The 23741-nt window shown below is 48.7% G+C and overlaps 1 protein-coding gene across 1 annotated transcript; it reads left to right on the plus strand.

Annotated features, from left to right (window-relative positions):
* The first annotated feature begins 1208 nt into the window (after positions 1–1208).
* CFDP1 (chromatin remodeling protein CFDP1) lies at positions 1209–23741 on the plus strand. The gene is made up of 7 exons (XM_084812179.1): positions 1209–1297; positions 2379–2493; positions 2980–3211; positions 3642–3748; positions 7680–7781; positions 20697–20855; positions 22022–23741. Exons 1-7 carry the CDS (start codon positions 1243–1245, stop codon positions 22110–22112), a joined length of 861 nt encoding a protein of 286 aa, XP_084668305.1. The 5' UTR covers positions 1209–1242; the 3' UTR covers positions 22113–23741.

Here is a 23741-nt window from a genome sequence, read left to right on the forward strand (position 1 = left end):
GCCGCCCCGCGGAAAAGGAGAAACGCGGAGGACGGGAGGATCACGTGACCAGCGCCAGCTGTCTGTGGTCCCCCTCCCTCACGCCATCATTCATTTTCTATTACTAAGAGCCGAAAGGGGGCGAGTCCGGCCTCGTCACGCCCTTCAGACTACAACTCCCGTCACGCCTTGCGCCACTGCCGCGACTCCACTGCGCACGTCAGGAAACGTCGCGCGTCTTTACGTCGCGGAGATAGACAACGATAAGGCTTCAAGGTAACCTTCATTTCCGGGATCCAATTGCACGCTGACATATGCGGGGCAAGAGCGCCGCACAAGATGAGGGGCCTCCGGGCCCCCGGATTTCTGTGGCGCTCCGCCTTTTTTCTTCGTCGCAGCTTCATCTGAGTTTCTGACTCCCCCCCCGACCTGCCATTCCTTACAGCAGAGGAGGGCAGCTCGTGGCCCTCCACTCCTTTGGCCTACGACTCCCATCAGCCCTCGCTATTGGCTGTGCTGGCCAGGGCCGATGGGAGTTGTAGGCCAGAGCATCTAGAGGCCCGCACGTCCCCGTCCCCCCCGGGTGGCACTGAGGTGGGGACATTCAGAGCCCCACGCAGCATCCTCATCCTTATTGGCCTGCCCGGCCCCAAACTGAACTGTTTCCCCGCACCAGCTTCTACCGCACAGCACGCTTCCGCCCACGGAGGAGACGCAGGCGATACCACCCCAGCCCTCCCGATGTGCTGACTACAACTCCCCCGTGGCTGGCTGCGGGATGCTGGGAGCTGTAGTCCAACGCATCAGGAAGGCACTAGGCTGGGGAAGGCTGGCGCAGTGGAAAATGCAGTTATACATGCATGTAATGTTAGTTTACGTCCTAGGTGGTTCTGTATTGTTGCCTAATTCATTGCAATCGAAAGCTATTTGAGGCCTTTTAAAAAACAATACAACGTTGAAACACTCTAGCTGGGGGATGCTGGGAGCTGTAGTCCAACACACCTGGAGGGTACCAGGGGTAGAATCCGGCTAAAGTCCTACTTAGAGTAGGCCCTTTTAAACGAATGGACTGAAGCTAGTCACGACTTCTACCCCAGGCTGGGGGAGGCTGGCCTCGCCTTGTTTTTATCCCTCTATGCGTATTTCTTTCCTCTATGGTTACGCTGCGGGGCGCTCTGGCGGAAGCGACCGGATGTTCTCTATCGTAGGGGGAAGCACTTCCGGCCCCTGCCGCAGGAGGGGTGTTTGTGCGCGGGAAGGGCCATGTCGGACTCTGAGGAATATTCGTCGGGGGAGGATGAGGACTACCTGCCTTCAGGTCCGGGCGAGGGTGGTCGGGGCCCCTGAGGCGAGGCGGGGCGGGGCGGGGCCTGCCTAGGCCGCTGCTCGCCGAGTGGCTCGTACATCCGGGCCACGCGCGGTGCTCGTCACGTGACAGCAGCCCGGCTCTGCCCGCTGAGAGCCCTGAAGGCTCGCTTCCCTACATGGGCCAGAGCGAGGCGGCGGCGCGGGATGCGGGGCGCGCGTTGAAATGCGCCCTCCCTGCGAAGATCACACTCCCTGCCAGCAGAAGAGTTGTGCCCCAGGGAAACAGCAGGACTGGGACCACTCTGCCTGATGTGCTGGTTTTCTGCTTGCAGGGACTGTCACCTCAAAGAGCATTTTAAAATACAACAGCTGGTATCTCCTTGTTGCTGTTGTTCATACCTGGAGCCTGAACGGGTGCGGTGCATTCTTGCGTTTCTACACTGCAAAGCAAACCGGTTGAGTTTTAAGAAGGAGCATGCTTCTACTTTTAATACAGACAAAAGTTAATAGGATTGGGCTGCGTGTCTGTTCAGTTTCTCTTTTGAAGGGAAGATATTACAGTGGGGTATGCATAATGGCTTGTTGGCAGGGGGTGGGGGGTGGTGCAAAGCAATGTGAGACACAGAGTGATGTGACCAGAAAGCGTTGTAAGTCAAGTTCCTGCCCAGTAGCAATACCATCTTTCTCCAGGCCCCCCTCCCTAAAAAACGTGAGTCAAGTTCCTGCCCAGTAGCAATACCATCTTTCTCCAGGCCCCTCTCCCTAAAAAACGTAAGTCAAGTTCCTGCCCAGTAGCAATACCATCTTTCTCCAGGCCCCCCTCCCTAAAAAACGTGAGTCAGGTTCCTGCCCAGTAGCAATACCATCTTTCTCCAGGCCCCCCTCCCTAAAAAACGTGAGTCAAGTTCCTGCCCAGTAGCAATGCCATCTTTCTCCAGGCCCCCCTCCCTAAAAAACGTAAGTCAAGTTCCTGCCCAGTAGCAATACCATCTTTCTCCAGGCCCCCCTCCCTAAAAAAACATGCAGTCCATGCCCCAGTGTTCCACAAGTACAAAATGACCTTTTTGGTAACTGAAGCTATGTTGATACAGGGGAAGACTACAGTGAAGATGATGTGAGCGAATTGGTAAAGGAGGATGAGGTGGAGGAAGAGAAGCAATCACCCAGGGCAAAATGCAAGAAGAATTCCAAGGGGATCATATGTCGGTAGGCAATAGCTTCATTGTGTGTAAGTGGAAATAAGTGAGCAGACGATAAGTAACCTTGGGAATGTACAGCTTGCGATTAAATGGCTGAGGTCAAGAATTTTGCCTTTGGTCAGATCCTTAGAAAGTGATGGCAGTGGGAGATTGGATTCATGGTGGGATAGGAGGAAAGAGTTGGCCAAGAGCTCCCCAAATGCTCTGTTATGTCACTAGCATATGTTTGCTTCTGGTTATGTTTGAGATACTGACCACTACCACGATTGAGTAATCTGAGCAAATTACTAGAGCCTTTGCTGAGTGTCTCAGGCCTTGTTTTCTTTGGATGCTAACAAAACTGTCAACCCCCTCACCTATCAACCTTTTAGCCTAACTGAGGTTTCAACATTGCAGCCACTGGGCATTTGAAAGATCATTGCTCCAACAGTATAACACTGGCAGTGGCAATAACTCATTTCCTAATGTGCATGTGGTTTTTGGTGGCATTTAGGAAAAGAAAGGAAGGAGGCGGTCTCTTCTTAGAACCAGGTGGAGGAAAGTCACCAAAAGATGATGAGAGCGACAGTGAGGATGGCGAGTTGGGAGAAAGTCATAATACAACTGTAAAAGAAAGTGAGAAAAGGGAAAAAGAGGAGGCTCTGTGGGCCAGTTTCCTCAGTGATGTGGGCCAGAAACCAAAAGCAACTCCTACAGGTCAGGTATCCTGCACACAGAAAAAAAAGGTAAGAGAAACTGTCTAATTCAGGCTCTGCTGTTTGGAAAATGCACAAAAAGGATAGTATCTTATACTTGATCGTTAACGGCTGTCCGAACTAGTGTCTTGAATTATCTCTGCAAGATGTTTGGGCTTCAACTGATCTCTGCTCAAAGACTTCCTTGAGCTGGGGAGCTGCTGCAAGAATCTCCCTTTGTGGGCATTTGCTGGTGATGCTTCCTGAATACCTTGGCTTGCTATTACAAACAGCAAGTTGGCTGGCTTCCCCTTCTGCTAGTACATCTGCTTTGAAGGGAGGGCTTTCAACCCAGATGCTGATATTTCCAGAGATTATAGGGAGAAGGGGTGGAGGGTAAAAGGCTCAGAGAGAGAGAGAGAGGAAGCTGGGTTTGGCAGAGAATCGAGGCTGGGTCTGTAACTTCTTGTGTTTTGATTAGCCAGCTGAAGAGAAAAACTTGTGCAAGCCTCAGGAGGTAACAAACAAACCTGGGAAGAACAAAGTTGCCATCACCCAAGTGTTTGACTTTGCTGGTGAAGAGGTGAGGTGAGTTTGGCTTGTTGCACCTACGGTGATGAGGAACTGTTCATCCAGTCCTTCTAAGCAATTGCCATTTTGTTTAGATGTTCCCCTAAAATTGTGTCTGAAAAGTATTTTACTTTTTGGTTACTTTGTTTATTAAACTATTAACACCCTGCCTTTGTCCTGAGACTAGGAAGTTCCTTAAAAATGAACTCTGCCATGTCAATGGATGTCTGCAGGACAAAGATAGGATTTTGCTTCTGTTTGGCCCTTGTAGCTTTAAAATTCCTATTGCTTAATTTAGGTTCCCCATCCCCTTCATTCACATCAAAGTGGTCTGGGTCCCTGTTTTAGCCACTGAAGGTTTATTTCCTTCTCATCCAAACAGAATTGCTGTTCCTGGCACTGAGAGCAATTAATTTGTTACGAGCCCCTGCACTGATGGGGAAGGGTGATAGCTCAGCGTAGTAGAGCCCCTGCTTGGCCTGCAGGAGGTCCCAGATTCGATCCCCGGCGTCTCCAGGCAGGGCTAGGAACGAATCCTGCCTGAAACCCTGGAGAGCTGCTGCCAGTCAGTGTCAACAATACTGGGCTAGATGTGCCAATGGTATAAGGCAGCTTCCTGTGTTCTTGTGTTCCTGTGGTGTGAATTCAGAGAGCAAAGCTGTTATGCCAACTGTTTCTCTTGCTTAGGACTTAATCTCATAGAACCCAGAATGTAGCTAAGGAATGCAGGGAAGAGCAGAGAGGTAGGTAGCAAATGTCTGTTAAGTGACTAACATTTCAGATGTCTGGTCTGATATGAAGCATTATGGAGGTAGCATTGCACCTCACCCTTCCCTCAAGCCTGATTGGAAAAAGCCAGTCTTTCTTTCTGAGTACACAAAAGCTGTCACATAAGAAAAGTCCTACTGGATCAAACCATGGGCTCATTTAATCCAGCACCCTGCTTTCCGCAGTGGAAGCAGGACTTAAAGGTTCTCTGACGTTTCTTCCCAGGATCTGGTATTTGGAGGCAGTGATGAGAATGTGGTGACTACAGGGGAGATGGGGAGGCTCAGTGGCGAGCACCATTTTGGCTGGTCAGCAAGAACAGCCAAAACGTGTGGACCCAGGGGCTGGGGGTGAATGGCTAGAGGAGGAGAAGGTGGGTTGTTGTTTTTTTTACAGTGAATAGCCAGTTCAACACAAATCAGCAACCTGACGGCATGGCATGAAGGGTCGATGCCATTTCAATTTTCTTAACAGGAGATTCAGTCCCAAGGCTTGGCAAATAATATTACTGCTGTTCAGACTTCACTGTACTCAGTTTTGGGAGCTGTAATTGAAAAAAGATGTTGACAGACTAGAGAACTTTCCGAGAAGAATTGGAGATCTTGGAAGCAAGTCATAGGAGGGAGAAGTTTGAAGGAACTGAGATTGTTTACCCTGATGATAAGGCCATAGGCCAGGAGTATGTTGACACTTTTCAAATATTTAGGAAGGAATAGAATCGTTCACCAGATCCACCAAGCATACTACAGGAAGTCACAGGGTTAAAAAACAGGAAAGTGGATTTGGGTTAAGCATTAACCACAACTTCCTAAGTGAAAGATCAGTAGCAGGATATATCAGCCCTCCTAGGAGGTTGCTGTGGGTTCTTTGTTGTTGTTCAGTCGTTCAGTCGTGTCCGACTCTTCGTGACCCCATGGACCATAGCACGCCAGGCCTTCCTGTCCTGCGCTCTCTCCCGGAGCTACTACTGGGTTCTACTTGACAATTTTCAGAGAAAAGCAAAGGTGGCATCTGTTGAAGATGCTTAAGCAACAGATGCTAAATTAAACAAATTACAGGGTCATGAATGAGGGAAAACATGACAGGATTAAAAATTGGTTAGGCAGCATCGTTGAGGGTGGGTCGTTTAGACTGTATTTTTTATTGAATATTTTGTGTTTTTTAGCTTGTGAACCACTTTTGAAATTAATATGAAAAGGTGGTGTATAAATCTTTTTCAATTGGTCTTTTAACCACGCTAGCTAAGGATGAAGCACATATGTTCAGAAGTAGCATACCTCCAGCTGCTGGATACTGGGGACAAGCAAACAGGACAGAGACTTCAGCCATGCCTTGCTTGTCAACCACCCAGAGGCATCTGGCTAGCCGCTATTGAAAAGAGAGGGCTGGGCCTCTTGTCAGGTCCAGCAAGATCATTCTTATGTTCCTAGTGTCTCTTTCATTTCATTGCTCTCCAAGCCAAGTGCTCGCTCACTACCCATTATCTAGCTGAGAAGGAATGCTAAAATGTTTGTTGACAAGCAATGAACCCTGCAGTTTCTTTTCAAGCTCCTGGGCACGGTGCAGCACTTCTACCTTTGTAGAACTAAACCTGAGGCGCAGAGCTGTTCAACCTAGCTTCCTGCCAGCTGCATTCGGGTGCGATGGCAGTCAGCTGTGATTCATAATTGTATTGCAACAGTGTTGTGGGTGGCCAGAAATCTTCTAGCAGTGGAATGGCTGCATAGGAACCTAGGATGCTACCTCATACTGAGTCGGACCCTTGGTCTATCTAGCCCAGTATTAACAACACTGACTGGCAGCTCAGGAAGAATTTTTTCCAGCCCTTACCTGGAGATGCTGGGAATTGAACTTGGGACCATCTGCGTGCTGAGCACACACACTGCCACTGAGCCACAGCCCTTCTGCCATGAAGCTGGTTGTGTATTCAGAAGATGTTCTCAATTCTGCAATATTTGGTGGCCCTTTTCCAGCATCAAAGTCAATTTCTCCATACTGAGTCTCATAAGAACACGAGAAGAGCTGTGCTGGAAGGTCTGTGTAGTCCAGCATTGTGTTTGCACAGTGACCAACCACATGCCAATGGGAAGCCCACAAGCAGGACATGAATGCAAGGGCACCCTCCCACTCATGTTCCCCAACCACTGGTATTGAGAGGCATACTGCTTCTGATGCTGAAGGTAGCATATCGCCATCAGGACTAGTAGCCGTCAGTAGCCTTATTCTTCATCAGTTTGCCTAATCTTTTAAAGTCATCCAAGGTGGTGGCCATCACTATCTGTTGTGGTGGTTAATTCCGTAGTTGAACTATGTGCTCTGTGAAGAAGCGCTTTCTTTTATCTGTCCTGAATCTCCCACCATTAAGATCCACTGGATAACCCCTGGGTTCTAGTATTATGAGAAAAGGAGAAATATCTGTGTCTTATCCCCTTTCTCTACACCATACATAATTTTGTACATTTCTATATGTCTCTCCTTACTTGCCTTTTTTCTAGGCTGCAAAACCCAAAATGCTGTCACCTTTCTTCATAGGGGAAAACTTTCTCTTTGAGCTTTTCTGTTCCTCTTCCTGTCTCAAGCCTTCTCAAATGTAGCATGCATGTACATGCATACATGCACCCCCCCCCCAAGTAGTGTGTTTCATTGAGGAGGGATATTAGTTCAGTGGGTAGAGCACATGCTTGATTCTGTTGTTGGCATCTTCAATTAAAAAGAATCTTAACAATTAGTGTGGGGAAGGATCTCCACCTGTAACCTTGGGGAGCAGCTGCTTCTTATAGTACACAGTATTGAGTTAGACAGATGAATAACCCATATCAGTACATGGGAGCTTCATGTGCATCCTTTGGGGAAACATAGGATAGTCCACTTCCACCGGGGGATTGGGATGTGTTAGAGCACAACAGTTGATCTGTGTGTACAAAGCAATATGGAACTTCGGGAGTTTACAGCTGAATATGAAGATGAGATTCATCAGCGGCAAAGTTGTGCTTCATTGGCATGGCTAACTGTAGGGTTAGAGAAAGAACCAGCACAGCGCATTATGGCGGGCTAAACAAGAGAGGGGCTTTGCATAGTTGTGGTGATGGTATGTCAAGTTTATAGCCACCTCCCTGGTTTCTGGCATGAGTCGTCCTGCTTTGATGTGTGGCTTTGCTATTCTCTCCTCTCACTGTGGCAGGGTCACGAAGGAAGTAGATGCTGCATCAAAGGAAGCACAGTTCTTTCTGAAACAGCAAGAGCAGAAGACAGTGGGTCCAGCATCACATCCCACCGTTTCTGGGTAAGTTTGTGGCATTTTGGTCATCTGATGCCAAAGATCCTGTGGAGGTCAGAAATTTGTTGGGGAAGAGTCATTGTTACACCTTTGGAACCAATGGAGATCTTCATTCCTTAGTGGGCCCCTGGGATTCTACCCAGTGTGAGACCATCCCTCGCTTCCCTCGCCATGGGACAAGGGCAGTGAACCTTTTTCAGCCGGGGGCTGCATTCTAATTTGCAGGAGAAGGAATGGGTCTCAGAGGCCACACTCCAGCAGTGGGTGGGGCTAAAAGTATGAACCTGGGCCAAGGATAGATATAACTCCAACCAATTTGAACGTTTTCCCCCCAAGCGTACAAAACATAATTCCAAGCAAGTCTACTCAGGAATACCCAGTGTAACAGCTCTCAGGCCTGCAAAAGTACAGCTCAATTCTGTGCATGGTATTAAATACCCTCCTATCTGATAGCTGGAAATAACAGCAGAAGCTTGCGGGCCGGAGGTTCCCCATCCCTGCGATAGGAGGAAGTGCATGAATGAACCAGAGCATTCTTGGAGGGGGAGGGAGATTCCACATTCAAAATAAAGTGAGCTGTTGCTGGTTCATTCACTCACTCCTCTCCCCACTGAGTGGAGTGAAGCAACCTGAGGTCTGCTCCCGATCTCAGCAAGGGTACAGATGGGCCCTGAAGGGGTTCTCAGACGGCACACGTTTCTTTAGTTACTTCTCTCTCAGGTGTAGTGCCCTGTTCCTGCCCCTCCCTGTTGCACCCTGCCTTTGAAGCTATACTTGCACAGGATTGTGGATGCTGTTGTGAAACTCTAGGTGGGTGCATTACACCATTTCCTCATAATTACTTGATGAGGATAACTTCAAAGTTTGGCAGTAAGTGCTTCCTACTCTGGATAAGGTGCGTCAACAGTAAATGCACGAATGGAATGAGAGCGCTCAGCAAAAAGCTGCAGTGGCAGAAAGCAGCCACACTAAAAGCATCAATAACCATGTTGCTCCATAGGAAAAAAGTCTCACATCCACAGTTGGGTAGGGATGGCAGAGAATTCCGCCACAGACTCCAGTGAGGCTGGATTCTTTAGAAGCCGGCCCCCCAGAGTCCATGGCGGAATGGACAACCCCCTCGCCACCCCCCAAAATCCCCGCCAGAACGGACCTACCTGGCGGCGGCTCCAGGTTGTCTTCCAGCTGCTGCCGGGCTGTGGCCGCAAATGGCAGCCGCTACGCCGGCCGCCATTTGCGTCCCTGCCAAGCCGTGATAGGCTACGTAAGTATCTACGTAGCCGATCACTGCAAAAGGCATGGACGCAAATGGTGGCTGCTACGCCATTTGCGCCCCTGCTCTTTGCTGTAATAGGCTACGTAAGTATCTACATAATCTGGAAAGAAAGTAGGCAGATCGTTTTCCTTGCAGCCCTCTCTGGAAAGCCCAAGCCCTTCTCCTTGTGCTTTCCCTATCCTTGGTAGTGGCACAACAGAGCCTCTGGGAACACTGTGTTCATAACTTGTGCCATTGAAGCATTGAAGGCCCTTCTCTTTGTAAATTAACAGGGACATGCAAAAAACAAGTGGAAGCGTGCGGCTCACTGTTTGGGAGTGAGCCTTGAGTGAACAAGCCTTTCAGTTTGGCCTTGGTGCCTTTGTGCAAAATGGCACCACATTGTGGTTTCTCATCCCTAGTTGTTGTTTTGGGAGGGAGGGGAGATTCATCCCTGTGGAAGGCCAGCATGATGACACAGGGTCTGGAAATATTACTCATTCAGCTCAGGTGACTTGAGGGTATTGCTAAGCAATCTCAAGCTTAAACCCTCATTTAATCTCTCTCCTCTGGAGGGCTGTCATCACTGACAGACTCCCTGAGAACCTCATATCTATCTTCACCAGTCTTGGTTGGTTGGAGCACTGACCAGCTTTTGGGTTTTCTTCCCTCTTGTGGCCAGCCAAGCTTCCCTCTATCTTGCAGCTGCCGCAGAAGAGAGAGGAAGGCCAAAGGCAACTTCTGTGATAGGCCCACCCACAAGCATGGCATGGTTTGACAGGGGTGGGTGGTGGAATGCCTTCTTATTTATTTATTAATTAAATTAGTCGCCCATCTGGCTGGTCACCCAGCCACTCTGGGCGATGTACAGCATATAATAAAACAGTTTAAAACAGTAAAATTCTACAATAAAAACATTTTCTAAAATACCCTAACCCACCTCAAATGCCTGCCTGAACAACCACGTTTTTAATGCATGGCAGAAGCTCATTAAAGAGGGGGCATGGGGGAGTTCCCTAGGGAGGGAGTTCCACAGAGTGGGGGCCACCACAGAAAAGGCCCTCTCCCTCGTTCCCACCAGTCTAGCTGTCCTGGCTGATGGGACAGAGAGAAGGCCATCCAAGGCTGATCTTGTTAAGCAGCCTGTCTGGTGTTGCTGGAGGCACTCCTTAAGATAGGCTGGGCCTTCTGTCCTTACAGATCTGCTGCATTGCCTAGGGAGTCTTCATGGGAGTGTCTGTTTGGCACTGACATTCATGCTCCCTATATAAAGATGACACATTGGCCAGTGAGCAGTGGCATGGGTTATGGCCTCTTGCGTTGTACCGTCACCACACAGAAACCTTTTAGACAGCATCTATATGGGTGGAATGGAACTTACGTATTTAATAAATGCATATGCTGCCTTTCTCAGGGTATTCTCAGGGTAGGTTACATACAGCAATTAAAATTAAGTGTTACAAAGTTATGTTTTGGTCCCAAGATTGAGGGCAGCTTTAGAGAATGCATTATAAAACTAAAGAGCTGACTTGAGAATTGCATACGTCTCTACTTCCATGCTAGCTCTGCTCAGGTCTGCACCTCAGGTCCACGTATATGGTGATGGGATCTGAGCTAACAGTGACTGAACAAGAAAGAGATCTTGGGGTTTTGGCGGACAGCTTGATGAAAATATTGACCCAGCTGGTTTGAGAAAGGCAAATTGTTAGGTATAATTAGAAAAGGAATCAAAAATAGAACTGCCTATATCATACTGGCCTTATACAAACCTATGGTGTGACCACACTTGGAATACTGTGTACAGTTCACACTGAAAAAAGGATATTGTAGAGTTGGGAAAAGTGCAGAAAAGGGTAATTACAACGATCAAGGGTCTGGAGCAGCTCCTCTATGAGGAAAGGTTACAATATCTGGAACTGTTTAGCTTAGAAAAGGGGTGAGTGATGGGAGACATGATAGAGGTGTACAAAATTATGCATGGTATGGAGAAAGTGGGTAGCAAAACATTTTTCTCCCTCTCTTATAATCCTAGAACCCAAGGGTCACCCAATAAAGCTCAATGATGGGAGATTCAGGATAGATTTTGAATACTGAATAAAGTGAATAACATTTGTATGAATTGTTGCCCCTTCTGAGGGGAGTCAAGCCTGCCAAGTTTCAGATGAATAGGTTCAGGGAGTTTGGGGGCTTCCAAAATAGGATGTATTTACTCCCCAATGTTCTTTGTGGGCAATTTGTATGAAAATATATTAGAGACATGCCTATGCAAGAAACCTGCAAAATGTCAGAAGGATAGGTACAGAGGCTGAGTAATTATGATGAATGCAAAACAATTTCAGGGTTTGTTAAATTTGAAATGCAGAAGGACAGACGCTTAGAATTATAACACTGGCCATTCACAAAACTGTTGGGTAATAACACAAGCATCCTTGCATTGATGAGTTGATTCATAGAGTGATAGGAAAAAATACACTTGGTCCTTGTTCAAACCACAGGAGTTGGAGTTGAACCTCTTGAGTTCAGCTGTTCCACACTGAAATCTCTTTGAAGTTTGTTCAAGAATGGCCACCTTAATATCAGTGACAGTAGTTCTGAGGGGTTGAAGTGTTTCCCCATTGCATTTTTGAATATCGCCATTCCTGATGGCAGATTTCTGTCTGTTTATTTTGCGTAGGTCGAGTCTGGTCTGTTTGTCCTATGTAGGGTATTGCTGGCAAATGCTGGCATATGTTATGTTGGAAGATGAGCAGGTGTGTGAATCCCTGATGTGAGTGACATTATTAGGTCCTATAATAGTGTTGCCAGAGTAAACATGGGGACAGAGCTGGCATCTGGGTCTGCCACAGGGTCCAGTTCTTGTCTTTGTATCTCCATTATGTGGTCTATTGCTCCTTGTGAGTAGTTGTTTTGGGTTTGCGCGGAGGGGCTGTCTGTAAGCAAGTACAGACCTACCAGCCAAGGCTTGTGAAAGGCATGAGTTGTAGATCCTTGATGATATATATGACCACTACACATACTTACATGCTTCCAGTTTCTACCCACAAGATCCACTGTCCACAGCCAAGCCGTATGATATAACCGTATCTGCTCAGATTCATTAGAGGCTCGCAACGGAAGGATTTAAATCAGGCGTTCCTCAGACTACAGTGCCCACCCAGCAAAGGGGTGGGGGGAGGATCAATGGGGCTGCTGGTATCCAGGATCAATCTATCTCAGGACAGACCCAGAAGAGACAACTGCAGAACAGCACGCTGGGGAAGGCTGCGGTAGAAGCTTCGTCCATAGCTGGCGAACTCCTGTCCCAGGGATGCCTTTATTCCTTGTAGACCTCGTTTTGGAGCCATTTGCGATCTTGTCTGTGGATGTTGCATGTCAGTAGGCTGGTGTGACCAAGCTGTGGTCCTGGGATCTGCGGAGTCCCTCCGCACATCTGCAACAGGAGCTTCAGGCTTGTGGTATGCATACATTATTTTGCTGATCCCAGCCACCAGAGGGTGCAGGACTGCTCTCGGCTGCAGGAGCCATCCAGGTGATGTCATATCGCCTGCAGATTTAATAACCATTCGAAAACTCTTTGTCAGGCTAGAGTGAGCCTCGTGCATGTCCCTCCAACAGCACCTCGGAGCTGTCCCACAAGTGATGTGGCCAGCTTTAATGACTTTTTAAATCTGCATAGGTTTGTTTCCAGATGAATTGTGTGTTTTGCCCTTTGGTGTGCTGTGTTTTAGTTCAAGTTAGCTAGCTGCATCAAGAGAAGAGGCAGGGGCGGCGTCAAGGGTAGGCACGGTCGGGCAGCTGCTAAGGTCCCACACCCCCAGCAGGGGCCCACTGACAAGAGCCCGCTGGACTCGCTCCTGCTCTTCACCATTGCAGCCTGCTTGTTCACCTGCCTCTCACTCTGGGTCAGACTGGTGGTGGTGAGAAGGAAAGAGGAGCAGCAGATGCCACAGCCGATTTGCTCCCTGGCTCTCTGCCTGCCGAGCAAGGAAGTGGCAGCGTTGATGGGAAAGAGGGTGAGGAGCAAGAGCAGCTGGTGACCGTGGCGGTGAGAAGATAACCGCACAGAGGGAGGGGGCCCACTCAGACCCATGGACCCTCCAAAACCTGGAGCTGGCCTCTCCTTCCCTGTTTGTTTGGAGCTCATGTGAAGAGGTCTCTTGCTGAGAAAAGTGCCACCCTTCCAAAGCGCGCTGTCTCCCAGCAGTTAGAAGTGCCACTAAAGGAGGCGTGGACCTCAAGTCTGAAGCAAAAGCCCAAATACTGACTGGCTGAGCCTGCAATTGCTCTCTTGGGGGTGGGCATCTGTGCTGGTTGGTCCCATCAGCTCACCTTCTTTAAAAAGGGTAGTAAGCTTTGTGAAGAAATCTTCAATTCCTATTTTTGGCTGTGCAGCTGATGGCCAGCTGTGGAAACCATTTCCTGTGGTTTAAGAAACTGATGCTGATTTTACACTGCTTTGGGTAGAAGCAGTGCTTTCTCTGGATTAGAGCTGCTCCACTCCTGGGGATTTAGGCCTTTCTGCGCTGTGACGTTGCGCCTTGACTCTCTGCCAGGCACAGGCAAGGCGTAGCAATTAGCAGATCAGAGCTGATTTGTCCAGGCATCGGAGAGGAGGGGCCTGGCGGTGAGCATCTGTCCTTCATTAAGCTGCTCTGTGCTTTGTGGAGACTGGGAGCGCAGCTGCGAAGCACCGATTCTGCAGGCACCAGCCAAAAGGGGAGCTTGAAGCGGCTCTTGGAACAAAATGCAGCTCCTGTAACTGCGGGCGTTTTGCCCTAAAGCTCCATTAGGTTGTTTGGGAATTTCTTTGCATTTGGCCAGGGTGTCTGTGTGCGTGCGTGTGCAGGCAGAGTAATGGGCCTTTAATTGAGTAGCCATCATTGGCACTGCTAGGACTTGATCCAGTAACCTGCCAGTCCTAGTAGAAAGCCGGAGCCTTTGCTATATGTGCTGGACAAAAAAGTGTCCTGGTCCAGCTACCAAATCATACAGAGAAAACAAACACTGAGTGTTAGTGGTCTTGTAGGCCCCTTCCAACCCTACTATTCTATGTTCTCGGCCCAGTGTTGAAACTCCAGTAACCAGCCAGGGTCTTAAGTAGCAGCTACCTGGGAGAGCATTTCAGTGAGTTCCTGGAAAAGGTCTTGGTGCTGTCTTTGACCCTTGAGAAAAGGCTTCTGGTGTCATCTGGGGTAGGGCATTTATTAGACCCATTTTCCAGATGAGCCAGGCTTCCCATCTGTCTGGGTATTCGTGTCAAGCAAAGGACCTCTTTCTGGGGGATTTTGCTAATGCAAATGGCATCACCCCCTTTAGTTTCTGGTGAAAGGGATAAATGCCTGTCTCAGCCAGTGCTTCTTGTTTTATCACCTGGATCCTGCGAGGGGACATTGGAGCACCTCCCCTCAAAGCATCCCGGGGCAGTGTCGGGTCCCACGTGGCACAGCCAGGAGGAAACCAGAGAGGCCCAACCAATTTCAAGTGCAAAGCAGCCTTCGGCCTGTGCTGCTGCTGCTGTTGCCCGTTTTTTTGTTTTTCTTGGCAGCTCCTTCCTTTTGCTGAAGGCATGCAGAGGGGGTCAATGCCAGACTGCTGTGCTGGCTGTGGAGGAGTGACCAGCACCTGCTCTGAAACACTCTTTGGCATGAGTTGCTCTCTGCACATTTCCACCCCTCTGAAGCGCCTGGAAAGGTGCAAAAGAGCGGGCAGGGACTGCTCTGGGAATTGGCACCGGTGCTGGGCACTGTAAGCCATTCTAGCTGTCAAAGGGGCAGGGTCCTCAAACGCCTGAGGAAGCAATGCAGGCCTCTGTGGGACTGGACAGAGATCGCATGCATGTGACCCTGCAGCTGCCACCTGTTGTGGGTGCCTGCGAGGCCTCTCTTAGGCTCCCCACCTCCCTTCCTTGTGGTGCAAAATAGCGGGGAGTGTAGCCCGGGTACGCGGACCCTTCCACTTGCAGGCTTTGCTTTTTTGGTGGGTTTTTGCTCTATGCAACGCCACAAATTTGCTAGGCAAACATCTTTATCATTATCATCCCCCTAATATTTTGCATTATGTGGCTCTGTGGAGTGTTCAAAACATCTCCTGTACGTTGCAGAAGAAGCTGCCTTCTAGTGGCTGAGACCATTGGTCCATCTTGCTCATTCGCCCTCCAGGGTCTCAGATAGAAAAGTTACTTTTCCAGCCCCACCTGGAGGTGCCAGGGAACAGTCCTGGGCCCCCTGGGCTCGACCACTGAGCTACAGCCCTTTCCCCTTGTTGGAGTAACCCTTACAACAACCCTGTATGGTAGATCAGTATTATCCCCATATTACAAAGGAGTTGGGCAAGCCGAGGCTGAGAGTATGTGTGGCTTGCCTAAGGCAATTGCTGTAATAAATTTGCTAGGCACTTCGAGGAGAAAGTCACTCGTATTCACTCAGAACTTGACGCCACAGTTATCACAGAGCCTGGGGAGGTGTCCAGTACTCACTCTGGTTGTGTTTCCTGGGATCATTTTCAGTTGCTGCAGCCTGATGATGTGGACGAGACGCTTGCATCAGTCCCGTCCTACCACATGTAAGCCTGATCCTTGCCCATCTTAGCTAATATGATCTAGAAGGGGTGAATTGGCTAGGTGGGTCCAGGGAGTGGTAAATGCTTCACTCTGTCGGGGTGGTTCCTACCACCTTGAAAGAGGCCGTAGTGCGCCCTCTCCTGAAGAGGCCCTCCCTGGACCCAGAGGTATGTGAGAACTATTGCCCCATTGCTAATATCCCCTTTTTGGGCTAGGTGCTTGAGTGTGTGGTGGCTGGGTAGCTTCAGACGTTCTTGGTGGAAACTGATTATCTGGACCCATTTCAGTCTGGCTTCAGGCCGGGGTACGGCACTGAAATGGCCTTGGTTGCTCTGACTGATGACCTCCTCTGGGTGAAAGACAGGGGGAGTGCTGCCCTGTTGATCTTCCTAGTTCTCTCAGCAGCTTTAATGCCATTGATCACGGTATCTTACTGGATCGGCTCTGCGGGATGGGAGTTGTGGGCACTGTGTTTCAGTGGTTCCTACCCGCAGGGCCAATTCTAGAGAGTGGTACTGGGGGATTCCTGTTCTGCCCCATGGCTATTAAGCTGTGGGGTGCTACAGGGTTCTATCTCCTGTTCTGTTCAACATCTACATGAAGCTGTTGGGTGAGGTTATTAGGAGTTTTGGGGTGGGGTGTCACCAGTACGCTGATGATGCTCAGCTCTACTTGTCGTTGGAGTCAGCTAAGGCAGTGAAGGTGCTGGACCAGTGCCTAGAGGCTGTAATGGGTGGATGAGGGCCAATAAACTGAGGCTAAATCCTGACAAGATGGAAGCTTTGTGAATTGGTGGTTCCCAAGCCTGGGAATTGGGTAAGCGACCTGTCCCTGGACTCCCCCTGAAGGAGCAGGTGCATAGCTTGGGAATGCTCCTAGATCCATCCCTGTCATTGGAGCCCCAGGTGGACTCCGTGGCCTGGAGTACTCGGGGCCAGCTTCGACTGATCTGCCACCTATGGCCTTTTCTGGACAGAGATAACCTAGCCACAGTAATGCATATACTGGTAACTTCCTGATTAATCTACTGCAATGCACTTTACGTGGAGCTGCCCTTGAAGATGACTCAGAAGTTGCAACTAGTGCAAATGTAGCGGCTAGACTACTGACCGGAACATCTCGTAAAATTCATATAACACCAGTTTTAAAGGAATTGCACTGGCTGCCAATATGCTTCCAGTTGGAATTCAAGCTTTTGGTGATGGCATTTAAACCCTAAGCGGCTTGAGGCCTCAATATTTGAGGGAGTGCCTCTCCCTATATATGCTTGCCCAAGGACTAAGATCTGTTGGAGGGGCCCTCCTCAGCGTCCCACCAGTGCGAGACATACACTATGGTGGGACGTGTGAGAGGGTCTTCTCTGCTGTGGCACCCCGGTTGTGGATGCCCTCCCCTTGGAGACCTGAATGGCATAGACATTGGTTTCATTTCGGTGCCAAGTAAAAACATGGCTTTTTACTAAAGCCTCTGAGGGCTAAATGCATTCCCTAAAATAGCACAATGTTTTAACTGTTTTATTGTTTTAGATTTTAATTGGTGTTAGCTTGTTTAATGTTTAATATGTTTTTAGCTGTTTAAATTATTTATTGTTTTATGCTGTGTAAATTTATTTTATCTGTATGCTGCCCTGAGATCTTAATGATATAGGGCAGGATATAAGTGTTGTAAATAAATAAATGAATAAGGCTGGACCACGAGTTCTCGGCAGGAGCCAGATTTGAATCTGGGATTTCTGGGCTCTCTCAGCTCAGTAGGGCAAGCCGAGGAATGCTGGATTTTCACTTCCGTTCTATTTCAGTGTAAAGGAAGAGGAGGGGCTCCTTTTTAATGGATGTATGCAGACACAAGGGGTGTTTCGAAGGTGGCTGCTTTGATGAGAGCAGGGCCCGTCCATTAGGAGGACCAGCCAGCTGCTTCAGTATAAGGTTCAGGATGTGCTCATAGATATTGGAAGAGCAGGCACTGTACGTTGTATGCAAAGAAAGCAGCTTGAGTCTGAATGTCAACGAAGGCATGTCCCCAGCTCCTGCCACTTCCTTTTCCACTGGCTTCCATATTTTCCACTGGCTTCCATATAACCCTTCCATACAGGATTGTTTTGAGAATAAAAATGGAGGTGGGAGAACAGTGCATTCTGACCTGAGCTTCTTGGAGGAATTATGGGCTAAAAATGTGCTAAAATATTCAGATTGTTTGCTCATCAGAACACAGATGCGGCTCTGGATTGTATTTCCGACTGCACTGGATTCGTGGACAGGAAGGAATAGCGAGAGGGTTGCACACCTGGAAAATCCCAGTTTTGGACTGAACTTGATAACAAAAGGGCTGGAAAATATTTTTCTCTTGGTGACTCATTGTCTTCCAGTAAAATCTCCTGAACACTGGGTATATGCTGGCCATGGTTTCCCCCCCACCTGCCTTAGAATGCAAGTCATTTCCTCTCTGGCTTTTCAGATTGGCAGAGAGGAAGTTATCCCAGGAATGCAAATAAACAGCAAGTTTGAGGCTCTGCTGATAGTTAAGGCAAGTTTGCATCTGCATTTCCACGTCTTTGGTGATTGATCTGCTGCAGCCCCATTAAGGCTGCCTAGGATTGGCAGGGCACTGCTGTCTCGTCACTTAAGGGGTGGGCTTTCCCACAGAGCAAATGGCTGTGCCTTGTGGCTCTCTTCCAGGATTGTTCTCCATTATGAGACAATGGAAGAATAGGCATCAGAAAAGCCAGTGATCTTTGGCAAGCAGTGGGGATTCTGCTTTGGTGGTGCAGAGCAAAGGAACGGGACTTGCTGCCTGAGGCTCAGTGATCAACTCTCTCAAGGGTTCAGATGTTTTGCATTTTTCTTAAAGTCTGTCCCACAGAGCCAGAAAGCTGTGTGCTGGCAATACAAGGCAGCTCTGCCACTGTGGGCACGTATAACCCATCCATGGCTACCAGTCATGATGGCTATGTATTATCTCCAATCGGAGGCAGGTATGTTTCCATGTGCCAGTCGCTGGGGAAGGCAAGCGGGAGGGTGCTGTTACCCGCGTCTCCTGCTTGTGGGCTTCCCATAGGTATCTGGTTGGCTGCTGTTCGTACAGAACGCTGCAGTGGATAGGCCTGTGGTCTGAACCAGCATGGCTCCTCCTGCGTTCATAACCTCGTCGCTGTTTCCATGGGAAAGTCTGAGCGCAAAAGATAGGATTTTGTATCCACAGGTGAACTTTGGGCATCATGACGTCTGCATGTATGTGACCACTGTTTATCGGAATGGGGAGTGGGGGGCATTGAGGTTTAGTGGTTAGAAATTTGGCTGACAAGGCTCACCTATGCCACTTGTCGATCCATTTCCTTCTTTCTCTGTTCCCCCATTTGTAAACTGAGGGAGACGGGGCAGAGATATAGTGAGGGTGAATGCATTGAAGGTTTTAATGCATAAGAACATGGGCCTGTCCTTGTTAGGTAACACACCTCCTTGCAGTTCGGTGGATGCAGAACACTTGTGGGTCAACCAGAGAGCAGCTGCTGTCACCTCACCTTGGCATCGATAGATCATGGCCAATTCTCTTATATTTATTTGTTCCACTTATATCCCACATTTTCCTACAAGGAGCCCAAGGTGGCATACATTATTGCCCCTTTATTTCATCTTCACAATAACTGTGAGGTAAGTTAGGCTGGGAGTCCATGACTGGCCCAAAGTCACCCAGTGAGTTTCATGGCCGAGTGAGGATTTGAACCCAGGTCTCCCGAGTCCAGCCTTCCACCACTACACCACACTGGCTTATATAGTCTTCCCTCTGCTGGGCTGTGCCATCTTGTCATCTTGGTAGCTGAAGCAGATATAAATTCTTGCAGTGTTTCTGGGCTGTCAATTCCAGCTGCTGGGCTTGATGACCAGATGGATCATAGCTCCCTGGAAGACCACGTGCATTGTATGTAGAACGTCCCAAGTATCTCCATGTGAAAGGATCAAGTAGCAGTTGATGGTAAAGGCCCTTCTTTGCCTGAGATCCTAGGGCAGCTTTCCCCAACCTGGTGCCCTCCTGATGGTTGGACTGCAACTCCCAGCATGCCCCAGTCAGCATGGTTGGTTCCTAGGGGTTCTTCGATATTGAAACTCTGACTAGGATTCCATGGGGCTGATCTGAAGCAGTCCACTGCACAGCTGTCTGGGTGCATCCTGTCAGGGGTGTGGGGTCTCAAGGAAAGGCCAGGGGTGCTGGGCCAATGCCTTCAGTCATCTTCCTTTGCTCCATAGGACTTGTAGTAGTACTCATAACATTTACTTTTTCTTGCTGTGCTTCAGAGGGTTCAGCATACATTCTCTCAGCCATCTTTACAACAACCCTGTGGTATCACAGCAGCCTTGTATTATCTCCCTCTATTAGGGAATGGGCTGAAACAGAGAAGGGGCAGCGTTACAGAAAAGAAATGTTTTGAACCAGAGACTTCTTAACTGCTGTGTTGTGGTAGCTGCTAGACTCATAACTATGTGCTTCAGACAACACCTAGTTAAACTATGGAATTCACTACCATGAGATGTAGTGATGGCCACCAAATTGGATGGCTTTAAAAGGGGGTTAGACAGATTCCTAGAGGAAAAGGCTGTCAGTGGCTACTAGTCCTGATGGCTATGTGCTACCTCCAGTACCAGAGGCAGTGAGCCTATGTACACCAGTTGCTGGGGAACATAGGTGGGAGGGTGCTCTTGCATTTATGTCCTGCTTGTGGGTTCCTAGGCGACAGCTGGTTGGCCACCGTGTGAACAGAATGCTGGACTAGATGGACCCTTGGTCTGATCCAGCAGGGCTCTTCCTATATTCTTACGATGGCTTGGGCAAACCTGGAGGAGTTTTAGATAACCTTTTCCAGCCTGGTGCCCTCCAGATGTGTTGAATGACAACTCCCAGCATAGCCAATGCACTCTTAACGCATGGCTGTGCGGTGATGGGAGTTGTAGTCCAACATATCTAGAGGGCACTAGGTTTGGGAAGGCAGGTTTCAGCTGCAGAGGGAGTATTTCATGGATGCCGGACTCTGAAGCAGTGCCCCTTCCCAAGCAAGCTTGAATTTTACCAGGGCTTCGTTTAAACCTGCCTTGTTTTCTGCTCTATCTCCTTTCAGAGTGAAGCGGCCGAGCAGCATGAACAGCCTGCTGGGCAAGATTGGCACCAAAAAGCAGAAGATGAGCACACTGGAGAAATCCAAGCTCGATTGGGAGAGCTTCAAAGAAGAGGAGGGCATTGGTGATGAGCTGGCCATCCACAACAGAGGGAAAGATGGGTAAGAGGGTGGGCTGTTCCCCTGGCAGCTCTCTGAAGCCCTTTGCCTGGCTCCTCTTGCAGCAGCACATCTTTTCCAGAAGAACTCTGCATGAACCATAAGCAGTAGTTGTACCGTTTATTACGGTAAACAACCAGTATATCAGAGCAGTTAAACAATAAAATACAATTAAAAATCAAAGATTTAAAACAGGACTGTACAAACGATAAAACATTCAATGATGTGATTTGTCACCTCTCTCCGACAGATGATGGCCGCTGTGCAAAATCTAGCCACTTTAACCATGACCTGAGAATACCAATCAGATAATCGGGGTTATAAGGGAAGATCAGAGATCTCAATAAAAGTGGCAGTAAAGTAGGACATGTCCCACTGTCATAAGCCACAAGGCTCCAGCTCAGTGCTTCAAGTGGGTAGCAGATACCTACAGTCCCTGTGACCAAGTTGTGTGCGCACACTGTGAGTCTTGTCTGCAGTGAGCTCCAAGTTTATGGAACCAGAACTATGCCTTGTTCTGGCCTGACCTGGTTTTGCAGGAAGGAGGAGAAGGACCTAACTCCCATGGGCTCTGGAGCTATGCCTCATTATGGTGTTATCTAGGGCAAGCCCCTTGGGAAATGCCCCTTAAGTTTTTATCTGTGTGCCCGCCATTATGTAGGACAGGCCTCATGAGAGCTCCTGGGATGTGGAGTGATAGGAGGCCTTGTGATGTCATGCAGAGTCCAATGAGGGACGACTGAAGATTCCACCAAAATGCACCTGATTTCATTAGCATGTGCCTCCAATGTCATTATGGAAAATTATTTATAGCTTGTAATTACCTGGGCAATTTGGGTTATTTTTTAAAAAGACGAGAAAGAACTTAGCTCCACGATGCTTCCCATCCCACTCTTAATCCACATACAAAGTTGTTGCCAAGTTGTATTTGTGTGTGGGCAGAAGAGGATTCGCTGGGCACACCAGGGTCCCTCTGCAAGAGGAACAGATGATACTTGCCTAGCTCTGTGCAGGTATCTAGGGGTGCAAAAACCTAGATGGGGGCTAGGGGAAACGAGGGCTTGGAGCCTCCTGTAAGAGGGGTTGCCGTGCCTTCCGTATTTCTCCCGCTGGCTCTCGGCTTGCTCTTTGTGGACCCTGGAGCTGACTCCTTGTCTCCTCTCCTGCAGGTACCTCGAGAGAAAAGCGTTTCTGGAGAGGGTTGATCACCGGGAGTTTGAGCGTGAGCGGGACATCCGTCTGAGTACCATGAAACCCTGAGACTTCTGCAGAGCCCGATCCTAGAAATGCCTCTAATCTGTCCATCCCCAGAAGATAGTATCTCTGTGACCTGTATGGGTTTCCTTTTTCACCACAATAGTAAATAGGTGAACTGAGGTCTCCGTGGCAGATTATTTGCCTGCCAAGGGCTGCTGTGTGCAGCAGACACCAGCGTGGTTCTGTTCAGGGCTTGTTGGTAGCTGCTTGCTCAAGATGGGGCCGCGGCGGCTATTTTCCAGGTCTTCAGGTTCCTGCTAGTTAGGATGGGCAAGGCAGATGTCATGCTGCGGAAGTAGCACCCTGCCTGCTCATGCCCGCCGACTGGGCACTGATTCCATGGGGCACCAGCCCCGGGATCCTAACGGTCGCAGGCTTGCGTGGCCTCCTTGTGCAGCAGAAAGGTTTTCTTCTCAAGGACATTCTGCAGCTGTACATCGTATCAGTGTCAAACCCGTGGGGAGTAGCCCATCAACGCCCTCTTGCTCTGGAGTCCCACACTAGTTTTTTGTAAAGCCTTTTCCCAGGATTTTTAAAAACATGTCCTCCGGGTAATTCACTTCATGCTCTGCAGGAACATCAGAGGAGTGGCAGCAGCATGCATGTGAGGAAGGCAAGCGTTCCTTTGAATAAAGTGTTAAATCCGTACCGATGGGTATGTCGTTCTTCAGTCCTTGGCAGAGTACACTATTTCACGTATTTTTATCCTGATTGTCAGCTAGAAGGGCTCCGAAAGTGGCTTACAATCAGTAAAACAGGACAGTCTGCCTACAGTTCTGCTGCATCCAGTATTGTTCCATGATGTTCAGAGGGTAGCTGTGGCCAGTAGTCTCACAAATTACATCTGGTACGCTCGATGTGACCCATTCTTGAGGACAGAGATCTAATCCTAGCTAATCTCTACTATGTGAGACTCTCATTGAAGACTGTTCATGCTACAGCAGGTGTGGAGTTCTGTAGCCTTTCTGCATATTGTGATCAGATACAGGGGTTCCTATTGCTCCAGTACTATCTGTCCCTGTTTCTTGTTGATTCAGGGTAATAATTATTAGGGGAATCATCCATGACCAACTGTCCTAGGGCACCATCGTTGAGGGTATATAGAAATTTAAATGGAAGTGTAAAATTATCAAGGAAGACCAACCCAGTTACCTTTGACTTCAAAAGAGGAAACTTCCCTTAAATGAGGGGATTGATAAAAAAATGGAAGTTGAATGGGAAAGTCAAGAAGATCAGATCTTTCCAGATTGCTTGGAAAGGGGGGGGGGTGTTACTCAAGACCACTCTAATAAAAACTCAGCTAGAATGTATACTGTGGGTCAGACAAGGTAGCACCAAGTCCCGAGACTCCCCGAACCTAGTTGGGTCTGGCTGCCACTTTAATTTCCCACCGCTCCAGTTCCAGGGAGACCCATTGGGGATTTTATTCTCTTAGACGTTTAATGTTAATTCTCTCTACCAGGATCTGTCTACGTATTTATTGGATGCCTGTTTTTATTGGTGCTTTATTTAAAGATTGTCCTGTTTGATGCACGTATGTATTTATTTTTATGATCTGTACCGCTGCCTCCTGAGCACACTTGGGAAAGAGCGTCGGAGGAAATGTATAAATAGATATATAAAACTCTTCCC

Source organism: Heloderma suspectum, chromosome 8 (assembly GCF_057233095.1).
Source record: "Heloderma suspectum isolate Gila_16-S chromosome 8, 16-S_ref, whole genome shotgun sequence".
Taxonomy (NCBI): domain Eukaryota; kingdom Metazoa; phylum Chordata; class Lepidosauria; order Squamata; family Helodermatidae; genus Heloderma; species Heloderma suspectum.

Bases quoted from the DNA above. Each gene is read 5' to 3' on its own strand.
- CFDP1 (XM_084812179.1), top strand. From the start codon at position 1,243: ATGTCGGACTCTGAGGAATATTCGTCGGGGGAGGATGAGGACTACCTG. The intron at 1,298-2,378 runs GTCCGGGCGAGG...ATGTTGATACAG, and splicing joins TGAGGACTACCTGCCTTCAG to GGGAAGACTACAGTGAAGAT. The intron at 3,749-7,679 runs GTGAGTTTGGCT...TCACTGTGGCAG, and splicing joins TTTGCTGGTGAAGAGGTGAG to GGTCACGAAGGAAGTAGATG.